This window comes from Callithrix jacchus, chromosome 7 (assembly GCF_049354715.1).
Source record: "Callithrix jacchus isolate 240 chromosome 7, calJac240_pri, whole genome shotgun sequence".
Classification (NCBI taxonomy): domain Eukaryota; kingdom Metazoa; phylum Chordata; class Mammalia; order Primates; family Cebidae; genus Callithrix; species Callithrix jacchus.
In genome coordinates, this window is record NC_133508.1 from 19813920 (window position 1) to 19829064 (window position 15145).

Consider the following 15145-nt stretch of genomic DNA (forward strand, 5'->3'; position numbering starts at 1 on the left):
GTGGTGACAGATTGCAACTCTATCTCAAAAAAAAAAAAAAAAAATCAAAGTGAGCTGGTGGTGTTAAACATCAGTCATTTTTTTTTTATTGAATTGTAGCTGCTTCATGCAGAGCAGGGCTGACTCATAGGTAGTGCACCTGGAGTCATGCTTTTGGGGTGTTGGCAACTGTAGTTATACCCATTGTTACTTACATGCAAAGTAAGGAGCAGGTTAATGCAAATTGAGGGGCAGGCCATTTAGAAATCTCTAGAAAGGGAGTGGTAACTTTTGCATCATTGCCATGGCATTTGCAAACTGTCATGACACTGGTGGGAGTGTTTTACGCTAATGAGCAATGAGAGCATCTAGGGATTGCTTTTGTAGCCATCTGTTGGTTTCTGCCAGCTTCTTCACTGCATCCTGACTGGACCAGTTCCTATTTTGGTCAGCAGGGTTGTGACCAGAAGACAAGTCCTACCATTCTCCTACCTCAAAAGGACCATCTTTACAGTTGCCGAGGACTACAACCTGGGGAGTGACCATTTGTGGTTGAGATAGTCTATTTTTAAAATGTGACATTCATAGACATTGGATAATAGAATAAAGCCCTACATGGGTAGATATTGTGAACAACCATGTGCTTGAATTCTGTTTCTCCCTAGCCTCTTGGATCACCCAGAGAAAGAGTCAGAAATGTCTTTGTTGTGATTGAAAACACTAAAGTTTCCTCAAACACTGAGATTCAACCATGGGGTGCTGTACTTAATTTCAGGAGTATGTCTCAGCCACTGACGGTTGAGTTTCCATCAGAGGAGCCTCTGTGATTTGATCTGCCCAAACCTGACATTCTGATATGTCTTCATGACATAAAAATGGAAGTTGAGTTTTAAGATGTAACCTTAGTAATAATTCCTTATATGTTATGGTACCTAAGATTGTAAAGTAGAATGGTTCCTTGCTATCCATGGATATAAAATAATGTATTTGCATATAACCTATGCATATTTTCCTGTATACTCAAAATCACCTCTAGACAATTTATAATACCTCAGACAATACAAATATTCAAACTACGTAAATAGTATACTGTATTGTTGAAGAAATAACAAGAAAAAATCTGCATGTGTTTAGTACAGATACAGTTTTTTTCCCCAAATATTTTTGACCTGTCATTGAATCCACAGATAAGGAACCCATAGACATGGAGGGCCAACTGATTTTCTTTTTTTTTTTGAGACAGAGTGTTGCTCTGTTGCCCAGGCTGGTGTGGAATGTCGTGATCTCTGCCCACTCCTGCCTCAGACTCCGAAGTAGCTGGGATTACAGGCATGCGTCAGTATGCCCAGCTAATTTTTGTATTTTTAGTAGAGACAGGGTTTCATCATGTTGGTCAGGCTGGTCTCGAATTCCTGACCTTGTGATCCACCTACCTCGGCCTCCTAAAGTGCTGGGAATACAGGCATGAGCCACTGTGCCCGGCCCCAACTGTATTTTTGTGTGTATTGTATCATAGATCTTCATAGCAATTGCTTGAGAGACACAGAACAGGATGTTGTTGTTCTAATTTTGCAAGTAAAGAAAAGGCTTGCTATGGGTGAGTAGTTAAGCTAAGACACTCAGTTAATGAGAATCAAAATTAGGATTAAGTTCTCAGTCTTCTGACCCTGTGTCGTGTGGCATTCTTTCTATTTGAACACACTATTTTTTGTTGTGGTAACTTATTAGAATATTGGATGCATAAAAAGCTTTGCATTAATAAAGTAGACTTAGACTTGTAAGGAATAATTTGTATGTTAACTTATGTTTGTCATTTTTTGCTAAACTTTATTTTTCTACTATTGTCTTATTTTTTAAAAAGCCAAGCACAGTTGTGAAAACCAATCTCTCTTCTCTCTCTTGTTAGGCTCGAATTATGAAAGATGTGATTTTGAGGATGGGCTCTGTAGTATGGCTCAAGATCAGAGTCTGCAACCTAGCTGGACAAAGAGAAATGGGATGACTGGTCTGTTACCTCCATTTTATGATCACAATGGTGATAAGTCCGGTAAATGCTTTAAATTTATTTTCTCCCCTTTCTCCCTTCCTCCTTTCCTTCCCTCCTTCCTTCTTCATCCTTTCCTGTCTCCCTTTCTTCCTCCCTCCCCACAATGTATAATTAGGGAAGTGGAATCTTGTCTGATATTTACATATTAGTAGTTAAAATGTCTAATTTTATGCATTCTTTAACCAGTTTCAACATATTTATGATTTTAAAATATCTCATTGCATTCTCATAATTGGGTTCCTGGGATTGCAATAGGTCTATTTAGATAATTAGGATTTTCCAGTTTTCTTACTCTTTATGGAAATTATAAATGTAAATGGGATAATATAACTCGATTAATTAGACAAATTTATTTTATTTTGGCTGGACTAGTTTCAGCTCTGTCTAGTACCACTTGTTTAAATCAAGTTGACTAGAAAGATCAACTGAAATGCTCTCTAGACTTTGAGGTAACTCTGGAGCCAGAACTTTCTTTGTTTATTAACTAATGAACTCCATTTATTCAACATTGGGTACTGGGTGTTGAAGATGCATTAGGGAGCAAGAATGGACTCCATGTCTGCCTTTGTCTGATGGGTTTACACATGCTAGGAAAAGAAGTAACACATTTCCTGGCATAACTAGAAGCTAGTTATTTTTATAAGTGATACTTCTCTTAAATAAATTCAATTAAATGTTAAAATATGGTTATTGCCTGGAGGTAATTTGAAATAACAAATTTCAGGCATTGAATGTTAGTTTGGCAATGCTTTCATAAATATTACACATGTGGATTAGACTCCCTGGTCTGTCCCTCCCTAGCTGTAAAATTTTAAGAAATTAATTTTTGAGTCTTAGTTTTTACAACTTTAAGAAGGGGAAATAATGATGGTAAATTTTTAGGATGATTATTCTAAGAAGTATATGAGAAATTATTGATAGATCTTATTATGGAAAACCTGGCACTCAAAGTGGATAGATGTTCAGTCCAAGTAATTTTGGTGGTGCTAATGTTACTTCTATATTGGTAATATAGAGTTTCTTATTTTGTTTGACTTTGATGTCAAAAAATACTTTTGTTTAGAATTTTTAACAATATTTAGAAATCAGCCAGTTTTATTTTTTGTTTGTTTGTTTGTTTGTTTTGAGACAGAGTTTCGCTCTTGTTACCCAGGCTGGAGTGCAATGGCGCGATCTCGGCTCACCGCAACCTCCGCCTCCTGGGTTCAGGCAATTCTCCTGCCTCAGCCTCCTGAGTAGCTGGGATTACAGACACACACCACCATGCCCAGCTAATTTTTTGTATTTTTAGTAGAGACGGGGTTTCGCCATGTTGACCAGGATGGTCTCGATCTCTTGACCTCGTGATCCACCCGCCTCGGCCTTCCAAAGTGCTGGGCCTTGTGAGCCACCACGCCCAGCCTCAGCCAGTTTTATTACCAAAAAGGGACCAGCCTTACAAATAATAACAACCACTAACTACAATAAAGGAAACTTTCATTACAGATTTAGTTATGTTAGATGGTAATAGTGAATCTTGCTCATGACCTAATGGCCATTACTCAGGTTTTTCACAGTACAAATGTATTTACTCTAGACTTTTGTCTTTGGCTCTTACTGCATTCTTGCTTGCCTCCTTCCTGTGGAATTAAATAACTTCAGAAGACACTGTGCTTCCCAACTTTCCTCTCTCTCTCTCATCTTTCTGACATTTCCCCTCATTTTTTCATGCATATTTTTGATTGCCTAGTCAAGAGGTAAAATAGGGGCAATCACATCAAAGCTGAGATGTTGTATAGGCAGACACCATAGAACAGTATCATCTGGATTGACGTAACATCTCTGGAGTCAGACTAGATGGCGCTGAAGCCTACTCCTGCCAATCAGCTAGTTTTGCAGTCTCAGTTTCCTCATCTGTAAAACAGAGATGATAATAATGACGCAAGCTGCATAGAAAAAAAGAGACAAAATATTGCCTGGCATAACTAATTGAAGGCTGGTAACTTTGGTAATAGTCATGCATCTCTTACAAATATAGTTAAATGTTAAACTTGTAAAAGTATTCTCTAGCAATAATTTTAAGTAAGCAAGTGTTCTGGTTGTAGACATTAGCTGTTGGAAAATATTTATAGAAAAATGGTCTTTGAATCCTGTCTTTATTCAAAAATTCTTATTTCATAAGTATTAGCCAATTTTTAATTAATTTACTCTTGAAGTAATTTGCCAGTGCTCCAAAATTATATTTTTCATCATGTAATCGGTGCCTTGAGTGGCAAGTCTGAGAATCAGCTGGAACATTAAAAACATCACTGTCAATATTTGAAATGTAGTAAAGCTCTGGGAAGGAATGATTAAAATGTACTGATTTTTTTAAAAGAATGTAACATTGCATTTAGATAAAGTAATATCACTACAACAAAATCAAATATATCTTCATAAGGACAGAAAAACTACATTTAAAGATGGGAATATGAATATGAAAGTTTTAAATAATTCTGGAGTTCAGTTGATATTCAAGGTAATAAAGGGATTTTTAAATGTACAAATCATTTTAAGTCGATCAAAGATTAAAAAATAATTTATTTGAAAAGTCAATATTTCCCATTATGCCACACATTATTATTTTCTAATTTGGGCATTTAAAATCAGTTTTAAATGGGGATATTAGAGCTTTTGTTATTCCGATCAATTGTTAGATCTCAAATAATTCAAATATTATGAAATATGTACACTATTTTTTTTTTTTGAGGCAGAGTTTCACTCTTGTTACCCAGGCTGGAGTGCAATGGCGTGATCTCGGCTCACCGCAACCTTCACCTCCTGGGTTCAGGCAATTCTCCTGCCTCAGCCTCCTAAACATGTACACTATTAAACAGCATTTTTTATTTTTATTTTCTTTTATAGTGTTCACATATATTTTGTTTATAATCTCTACATATTATAAACACTACAAATCAATATTATAATATTTGCCTTAGCATTAAAAATAAACTGAGGAGGAAATATCATTTTATCATATTTATTATTTTAAGTACTCTTTATTTCTTCTATCTGACTTTGTCTGTGGTATCATTTCTCTTCCGCTTTAAGCAATTCCTTTACTACTTCTTGTAGTGCAGTTCTGCTGGTGATAAATTATGTTCATTTTTCCTTTTGAAAATGTTTTTATTTTGTCTTCATTCTTGAAATGTATTCCTACTGGATATATAATTTTTCATGGTCTTTTTTTCCTTTTAGTGCTCTAAAGACATTATTTTGCTGTCTTCACCTAGTTTCTAATGTGACATCCACAATTTCGCTTTTTTCTGTCTGTAATATATCTTTGTTGTTTTGATGCTTTCAAAATCTGGTCTTTATTGTTGGATTTCAGCATGAACATTTTCAATTTCGTGATACTCATGTTAACTAAGCTTCTGAATCTGAAATGTACGCTGTGTGCCAATTTTGAAAAGTATTTTGCTCTTATTTATTCAGATCTTTCTTCTGTCCCACTCTCTCATTTCCTTTTTGTATTTCAATAATCAGTGTGTTAGAATGTAAGTCTAATATGCTGTTAGATGAGGTCTCACCATATATTTTGATCTTGTTTTCTGTTTATCAGAGTGCATCATTTCAATTGCTCTATCTTCAAGTTCTGTGATTTTTTTGTCTTCATTCTACTGATAAGTCTATCTAGTGATTAAAAAAGAAATCAACCACAGATGCTTCTTGATTTATCATAGGGTTATATCCCAACGAATCCATCATAAATTGGAAATGCATTGAATACACATAATCTACTGAGCATCATATCTTAGCCTAGCCTACCTTAAACTTGCTGAGAACATATACATTAGCCTACAGTGGGGTAAAATCATCTAATGCAAAGCCTATTTCATAGTAAGTATTGAATACCTCATGTCATTTATTGCATATTGTACTGAAAGTGAAAAACTGACTGGCTGTGTTCCTCTAAATATGTATCACTTTTGTACCATCATAAAGCAAAAAAAATCCTAAGTGAAATCATTTTAAGTCAGGGTTTGTCTTCACTGTATTTTTTAATTCTATACTTCTTAACTGACTCTTTTATTTTTTAGAAAAGTTCTCTGCTAAAATTTGTTATCTTTTCAGTCATTATAAGAATATTTTCCCTTACTTCATTGTGCATAATTATAATGGGAGTTTTAAAATCCTTATGTGCATCATCTCCGATTTAGCTGCTGCTGATTCCATTTTCCCATGTATGATTATGTTGTCCCAGTTCTTTGTCATATAATTTTGAGTTTTATCCAGGATGTGTGAATGGCAGCTCTGGAATGCATTATGTATTCTTTTCAGAGCATGGTGATAATTTGTTTAAGAAGATGATTAAGTTGCATAGACTCAAACGACAAACTTCCTTTTTCTTTTTTTGAGAAGGAAATCTTGCTCTGTCACCCAAGCTGGAGTACAGTGACATGATCTCAGCTCACTACAGCCTCTGCCTCCTGGGTTCAAGTGATTCTCCTGCCTCAGTCTCCTGAGTAGCTCGGATTTACAGGCCAGGAGTGGTAACTTCTGGCTAATTTTTGTATTTTTAGTAGAGATGGGGCTCTCCACGTTGGCCAGGCTAGTCTCAAACTCCTGACCTCAGGCAATCGGTCTGCCTCAGCATCTGAAAGTGCTGGGATTACAGGTGTGAGCCACTGTGTCCGGCCTCAAATGGCAAACTCTTGATTGCTGTGGGCAGCAGTCCGAATATCAATTCAACTCCTCTAGGCTTAGCTGGTAGAAGTGCTCCCTACACATGCAGGTTTCCATTTTGGCAAGAGACTTGGACAGAAATTATACATAGAACATGGGGCACTAGTTTTTGTTTTTGTTTGTTTTTTGTTTTGTTTTGATTTTTTTCTGGGTCTCTATAGAATTTATTTCCTTTCTTTCTGTCAAACCTGGTTATTCCAGGCTTCCCTTCCTGGTTCCTCAGGCCAAGGAGAGAGAAGCCCTTCTGTCAGAATTTTAGCCTTGCACTCCACCTGCAGCTGCAGCTGGACCCTACGCCAAAGCTTGAAGGAATTGAATTTGCTGTGATCCCATCACCTAAGTTTCCTGTCTCTTAAAAATATGCCTCCTCTCTTTATCTCGAAGTCATCTTATGGTCCCAGCTTAGAGATTTTTCTTGTTTTTCTAATGCAATCATTATGTTCATCACTGAGTTTCCCAGCTGAGTGAACACCAGCATCTCCTAAGCTGCTCTGTGTTGCCCTTTCTGAAGGGAAACGGAACCATAATCCACTCCTAAGTAATAGGCAGGCTATGCTACATAGAGGGTGAGTTTGGTTCTTTTATTAAGAAGGAACTGTAAAAGGCTAAATATGGAGACAAGAAACCCACATTCTCACTCTCTAGATTACATTCCTGCAGCCCCTATAGTCTGAATATCTGTTTATTTTTAAATCAGTGAAAATTTAATGTGCAGTTATACCTTTTTATATTTACTTTGAAAACTCTTTACCGAATATCTGCATTGCCCACATACTCTTCCAGGACCTGAAGATATAAAAGCGAACAAGAATTCAGCTTTTGTCCCTGGTGAACTTGCAATCTAGTGACAGAGGCATAAACCGTAAACTTGTACTTACGATAATATATTAAAAGATAAAAATAAGCAACCAGCAGCCATTTTCTTATCTGCATGTCCACATCTAAAAGCTCACAGTGTGACAAGGATATGGTGTGTGTGCTTTACAGATGAGGTTTGGGAGCATCTATATTGTTTGTTATCTGAGGAATTCCCATTAAACAACTCATCTATTCCAGGCGTCTGCACACGTTTCATTGAAAGGGCTGATAGTAAATATTTTTGGCTTTTTGGGCCATATGGTTGGTCCATGTCCCCAAAACTCAGCTCTGCCCTCTACACTATAAAAACAGTCATACATGATACATAAAGGTTAAGCACGGCTCTGTTATGTTAACCTTTTATTTATAAACATGGAAATATATAATTAATATCATTTTTAGATGTTTAAAACTTTGTTTTTTTTGAATGTTTTCATTATTTAAACATGTAAAAACACCTTAATTCACAGGATATGCAAAATGAGGTGGCAGGTAGATTTGTCTGGGGGTTATAGTTTGCTGCCCCCATGTCTGTTCACAAGAAACATTAATTGAGCATTTTTATGTCTGACACTATTCAATATTGCACATAAATGAATATAGAATATAATTCTTCCTCTAAGAACACAGATAAATTATAATCTTAATTTTAGTTGCAATGTTCACATTTATAACAAATATAAGTGAAGCAAATTTTGATTCTGTATCAGAATCAGTACATCTGAACTTTCAATTAAGGAGGAAATTTTGTTAGTCTTCTTTTTTTAAAATACTTTTAGTACTTATTTGTACCGAGAGTAAAAACAAGATAGGTTAACAAAAAGGAATTACAGTGTCTTTTTTCACTTATTCCACTTTTTTTTTTTTAAGGCGGAGTCTTGCTCTATCATCATGCAGTGGCACGTTTTCATCTCACTGCAACCTCCACCTCCCTGATTCGAGCAATTTTCCTGATTCAGCCTTCTGAGTAGCTGGTATTACAGGCGTGCACCACCATGACCAGCTAATTCTTGTATTTTTATTAGAGATGGGGTTTCAGCATGTTGGCCAGGCTGACCTCCGAAAGTGTTGACCTCAAGTGATCCACCCACCTTGGCCTCCCAAAGTGCTGAGATTGCAGGCATGAGCCACCATACCAGGCCTCTTCCTCATTTTCAATATGATAGTTGTATTATTTTAAAAGTAAAAATATTAAAATAAAAATTTATTACATATGTATATTTATGTGGTTAGGTTTATATATGCTGATTATTGTTGTTAATTTCAATACAAAAACTTCTATTAATTCCAGTGTGTAAGACATCATGATAATGTTGTGAAGATAATAAAGACTACAGGTTTATCATCCCTTATCCAAAAATCTGAAATCCAAAATGTTCCAAAATTGGAAACTTTTTAAGTGCTAATATGATGCCACGAGTGGAAATTTCCACACTTTACACCTTTGCTTTTTAATGGTTTAATGTGCAGAATATTTGTTTTATGTACAAAATTATTAAAAATCATTGTACAAAATTACCTTCAGGTTATGTGCATAAGGCATATATGAAACATAAGTGAATTTTATGTTTAGACGTGTGTCCCATCTTTAAGATGTATGTGCAAATATTCCAAAATCTGAAAAAATCTGAAATCCAATACATTTCTAGTCCCAAGCATTTTAGATAAGAGATACTCAACTTGCATTAAGTTATAGGCTACATATCAGGGTGTTTGTGATCTCTTTGGGACACATGCTTGGGAATAAAACAATCACTTATTGGGAGAAAGGAAAAGGTACAAAATAGGGGTTTGAATGAATTTCTCTGAGGCTAGAGACAAATTCTGACTCCAGAAAGTGGAAGAGAATTTGAGAAAATACTTGAAAGATGAGTGGTATTTCAGTGAACGGAGAGATGAGAGATGATATTTCAAATGGACAGAACCACATAAGGACCAGGTGGAGATAATTGCAGTGCTCAGATGATGACATAGAATCTACTATGACTAGAAATGACTGGAAATAAAGAAGATAGGCTGAAAGTGTATGTTACGAATGTCAAGAATTATGTCATCCAAAGGTTACTGATTTTGCTCATCTGAACCATTTTCTTGCCTTCTTTTTCTTCCTATACCCAAACTCCTTCACAGTTGACAATCCTATTTCTGCCACTGTCCAATCAGGCAGCAGAAATGAGAGACATTGATGGATGTTATGGCAATGGTTGAGGAACAGTGTAAGGAATTTCAAGGGCATGCATATTTGGTACTTAATGATTCCTTCTGCCTCAAGCAGTATTTTCCAGAGAGCTTTAGTTTCTTGCACAGATTCTTTCATTTTTAAGGGGATACCAAGGTCCTTGATGTGTGTGTGTTTGTGAGTGTGCATGAATTTGAAATGGGTAAACTATATGATATTTTCATAGTCCCTCAACAATCTTGACATCTTTTGTGTATTGGATAATATATTTGTTCTATTTTTCCCCTTATTTCAAATTCAGAGTTATCTGTCGGTAATGGAATCATAGTTGACAACTTACTTATTTGAATTAACTGATATCATATCCATGAAATTTTGCTATACAATATTAATAGTCAAATTGTCAAATATCTTAGAGTACTGATGAGAGCTAAAATGGCACATTTTCTAATTTCTCTATTGAAAAATGGAAATATTTTTCTATCCATCATTTGCTTTTTGTTTGGCAACAGATTTGTTTTTACAGGCAGATGGTTTGATTACTTGTTAAATTTATAGATGGATATATTCTTCAAATTAATTTATATACAACTGGAAAAATTTATGCTCTACAGAAGTACATAAAAATTCCATAACAGTATATTAAAATAAATATATTACAAATTTCAAAAGATATATCTTTTGAAACATGATCAGGGAATCAGTTGATTGAGTTTCTGTCAAATGAGGGTGATAATGATATTTTACTAATGAAATTGGTTGGAATGTACCCCGTAGTTGCCATTTCTCTGCATATGAACTCTGGGAAATATGAGGAACACCCACTTTCATTTTAAGCATCTTACAAGAGAATTAGAAAGCTTACAGAGACCCATACTACTTTAGGCTTTACAGATTTTGATCAACACCTTGGAATATTGCAAATGGAAAAAGAGAATCAAATTATTGTCTGCTTAATTGTGGCAGGCAGATTATAAAACCTCCCCCCTCCCTCCAGTTTCCTATCCTCTGGTTATTCAATCAAACACTAATCTGGGCACTGCTGTAAAGAGATTTTGTAAATGGGTTACTAATCAACTGACCTCAATATTTTAAGATTATCTTGGACTGTTCAAGTGGGCTCAGTGTAATCACATGAGCTGTTAAAAGCATGGAAGGCAGGAGAGCTGAGGCAGAAGGGAAGATTAGAGAGATCTGAAGTTTGAGGACTCGACCTGCATTGCTGGCTTTGGGAATAAAGAAAGGGGATCACAAGAAAGTAATACAGGAGCAAGTAAAAGTGGGGAACAGTCACTAGTTAACAGCCAGCAAAGAAGCAGGGATCAAAACCCACACTTCCATTTCAGCCTTTAGTGCATCTAAGCAAAGAACCAGCTAAGCCACACCATGGCTGGACTTCTGACCTATACAAGCTGTGAGATAATACATTTGTGTTGTTTGAAGCCACTAGGTGTGTAGTAATTTGTTATGGAAGCAATAGAAAATGAGTACACTAACTTTCAAAGTTTTTAGGGAAAGAAAGGTTTATATTTTCTTGATTGTCTATTCTTGCTAATGAACGTTTGAAGTGAGTAAAATCTGTCTTTTACTGGGTAAAGAGGAACAATTCTAAAAGTCATCTGGAGACTGGATTCTACTCAAACACTAATTGATGGTATGATTTAGGGGGAAATCCCCGGGCTTGCTTTTTCTTTTTTACATGGTACTAGTTCCTCTAGTATTTTGTTTATATGTTTAGGTTTTTTTTTTATTGTTACCCCTAATTTCTTTGCTTTCTTTTAGATCATGCCAAAAATTAAGGATCTGTCTTCCATTAATGCCGCCTGCCCCTACTGCCCTAGCCTGTGTAATTTTGATAAAGTCAAATTTAATTATCTATCTACCTACCTACCTATCTCCTTCCTTCCTTCCTACCTACCTACCTACCTGCCTATGTACTTACTTCTTTATTTATTTACTTAATATGGTTGCTCTTGTTTTAGGTGTTTTATCTAAGAAACTATTGCCTAACCCAAGGTCATACATTTACACCTGTAGTTCCCTCTAAGAGTTTATATCTTATACTTAGGTCTTTCATCCATGTTCAGTTAATTTTTAATATGGTGTGAAGTATCCACTTTTGCATGTACCTGTGTAGTTGTTTGAACACCATAGATTGAAAAGTCTATACTTTCCTCATTGAATTATCTTAACATCTGGTCAAAATTCATAGATGTGTTGGTTTATTTTTGAACTCTCAATTCGATTGCATTGATCTTTCTGCCTATACTTATGCCAGTAACACACTATCTTCTTCTAGGGAAGAATAAGTCCTATAATTTTGTTATTTTCTTTCAGGATTTTTTTTGTTTGTTCTTTGTTTCTTCCATTTCCATATAAATTTTAGTATTTTCAAAGGTCTGCAAAAATGGTGCTTGGAATTTTGAGAGGAATTGCACTGAATTGGTAGATCAGTTTGGTAACTATTGTCATCTTAACAATATTAAGCCTTCTAGCCCATCATGCATCATGTCTTTCCATTTATTTTGTTGTTCTTTGATTTCTTTCAAGATTGTATTTAAAAAAAATTTATTGTACAGATCTTGCTTTTTGTTTATTTATTCCTAAGTCTTCTATTGTTTTTGAGGTGATTTTAAATGAGATTTTTTCTTAATTTTATTTTAGATTGTTCCTTACCAGTGTATAGAAATGAAACTGATTTTTGTTTATTGATTTTATATGCCATAAACTTACCAACTTATTGGCTGTAATAGTTTTTAGTTATTTTTTTGGTGGTTTATTAGGATCTTCTTTATAGAAGATCATATCATCTGCAAATAGAGATAATTTTACGTTTTGTTTTCATTCTGGATGCTTTTTATTTTATTTCCTTGCCCAGTTGTCTGAGAGAAACTCTGGTGTAATGTTGACTATAGCAGACAGCCTTGTCTTGTTCCCCTTAGGGGAAATATTTTCAATCTTTTACAATTAGGTGTGATATTAGTGGTAAGTTTTTTATAGATGCCATTTATCAAGCAGAGCATGATTCTTTCTATTATTAGTATGTTGAGTGTTTCAAGAGTGTTAAGATCTTGTCATACCTTTTTTTGCATCTTGACATGGTCATGTGTTTTTTCTTGTTCAACATGGTATTTGTATTGGTTGATTATTATACACTGAACCGATTTTGCATTCCTAGGATAAATTCCACTTGACCATGGTGAATAACTTTTTTAATGTGTTGCTTGATGTATACTCATCAGATGTGTTGGTCTGTTGTTTGCTTTTCTTGTGAGGTCTTTGTCTGGTTTTGATATTAAGGTAATAGTGGCCTCAAAGAATGAGTTGGGAAGTAGCTTTCCTTCTCTTTTGTTTTTTTATAAGAGTTTGTGAGGTATTCATGCTGATCATTTAAATGTTTCATAAAATTTACTAGTAAGCCTTTTGTGCTGGAGCGTTTCTTTGTGGAAACATTTTTGATTACTGATTTATTCTCTTTACTAGTTACTGTCTATTTGGATTTTTTATTTCTCCTTGAATTGACTTTGTAGTTTGTGTCTTTCTAGAAATTTGTCCATCTAAATTGCTATCTAATTTGTTAGCATAAAATTATTCATAGTATTCTCTTATAATTCCTTTTATTTATGTAAGGTTGGAAGTTCTGACCCTTGTTCACTCTTTGTTTTAATAAACTGAGTTTTTGTTTTATTTTTTCTTGGTTTCTCTAGTGAAAAGTGTGTCAGTTTTAGTGATCTTTCCCAGAACTTCTGTTTCTTAATTTTTTTGTGTGTGTTTTTCAATTTTCTATTTCATGTATTTCTTCTGTAACACTTATTATTTTCCTCCTCTGCTTGCTTTGGGTTTAGTTTGCTCTTCTTTTAGCTTCTTATTGTTAATGTTTAGATATTTCCTTGTTTAAATTTAGGTATTTACGGCTATACATTTCTTACTAAGCACTAAAATAACAGCATCCCATTCATTTTGATATGTTGTATTTTCATTTTCATTTATTTAAAGTATTTTCTAACATCTCTTGTGATTTCCTCTTTAGCCTATTGGTTATTTGGGAGACTGTTATTTAAGTCTATGTATTTGTGAATTTTTCTGATTTTATTCTGTTATTGATTTAAATCATTCTATTATTTCTGGAGAACATACTTGTATGATTTGGATCCTCTTAAATGTATTGAGATTTGTTTTATTACCTAAAATATTAACTTTCTTGGAGAATGCTCTGTGTGTACTCTGGAAATCAGATGCTCACAATCCCCAAAATTCCCACACATTTGCTTCTTTTACTGTTTTTTGTAGTTATAGTTATTTTGTTTGTTGTTAGTGACTTTTCTGAGAATTTCTTAGATGTCACTGTCTTAGTCAGTTTTGGCTGCTGGAACAAAATGCCATAAACTGGGTAGATTATAAACAATAGAAATTTATTTCTCATAGTTCTGTAGGCTAGGAAGTCCAAGATCAGGGCACTGGCACATTCATTGTCTGGTGAGGGACCACTTCCTTTTTCATAGGACAGTACTATCCTGCTAAGTTCTCACATGGTGGAAGGGACTAAACAATTGTCTAGGCCCTCTTTTATAAATGAGTTAAATCCGTCCATGAGGACTCTCCCTTTAGGATCTATTCAACTCCCCTAAGTCTCATCTCCAAATATCATAATATTGGTGATTGTTTGCACATATGAATGTGTACATGTGCAGGGGCATAAACTGTATGTTAGGGTACACCTTCTATACTCATCCAGTTAGCTCATAACCCTGCCTTAGTTTCTATTTCCTGCTTTCATAGAGCCTCAATATCAGCCAGATGTTAGGGCTTAGGTTGTTTTCCATTCTTCCCAGAGCATGTACACAGCCCTATACATGCACGTATCTGGCTAGATTTGCAGGAATATGTTGGAACTTGTTGAAGTCCTTATCAGTGTCTCATTCTATTAGTCTATTATTTTCACCAACTGTTACACACTGCCTTAGGTGACTGTGAAGTTATAACACTTGCTAGTAATTGATTTCAACAAACCCCTTATGTAGAAAAAGCTTTTTATACTGAGCAAGCTGTTATTATGGTGAATTTCAGATGGCCTTTTAATTGTGGTCTTTCAGGAAACTAAAAGGCAGGTCAAATAATGACAATTATTTGAGAATAAGGCTTTGAAAAAAGCTCTAGCTCCGTTTTACTCATTCTTGTGGCTGCCAGGCTGCACCAGGAATGCAAGCTGCAATTTTTCAAAGTTAAACGTGGAGTTGGAGAGTGGACAATGAGACTGGAACAAGTTAAAGCCCATAAAACTCACCATTTTTTAAAACTGAGATTTTGCCATTTGTTGAATAAAAGCCCTCCAAATTACTACAAAATTTTGACTAATTTCCAGAGTTCCAGACAAATTG

General features: G+C 35.0%; 1 protein-coding gene across 3 annotated transcripts in view; it reads left to right on the forward strand.

Moving 5' to 3' along the window:
• Positions 1 to 15145, forward strand: part of MALRD1 (MAM and LDL receptor class A domain containing 1) — a 619714-nt gene that overhangs the window by 21247 nt on the left and 583322 nt on the right. For all 3 annotated transcript variants that reach the window (XR_013520422.1, XM_078332925.1, XM_078332926.1), the window contains exon 2: positions 1886 to 2026. Coding sequence is in view for 2 of the 3 variants with exons in the window: in XM_078332925.1 (XP_078189051.1) it covers positions 1886 to 2026 (141 nt within the window). In the remaining variant the exon portion in view is untranslated. The remainder of the gene's footprint in view (positions 1 to 1885; positions 2027 to 15145) is intronic.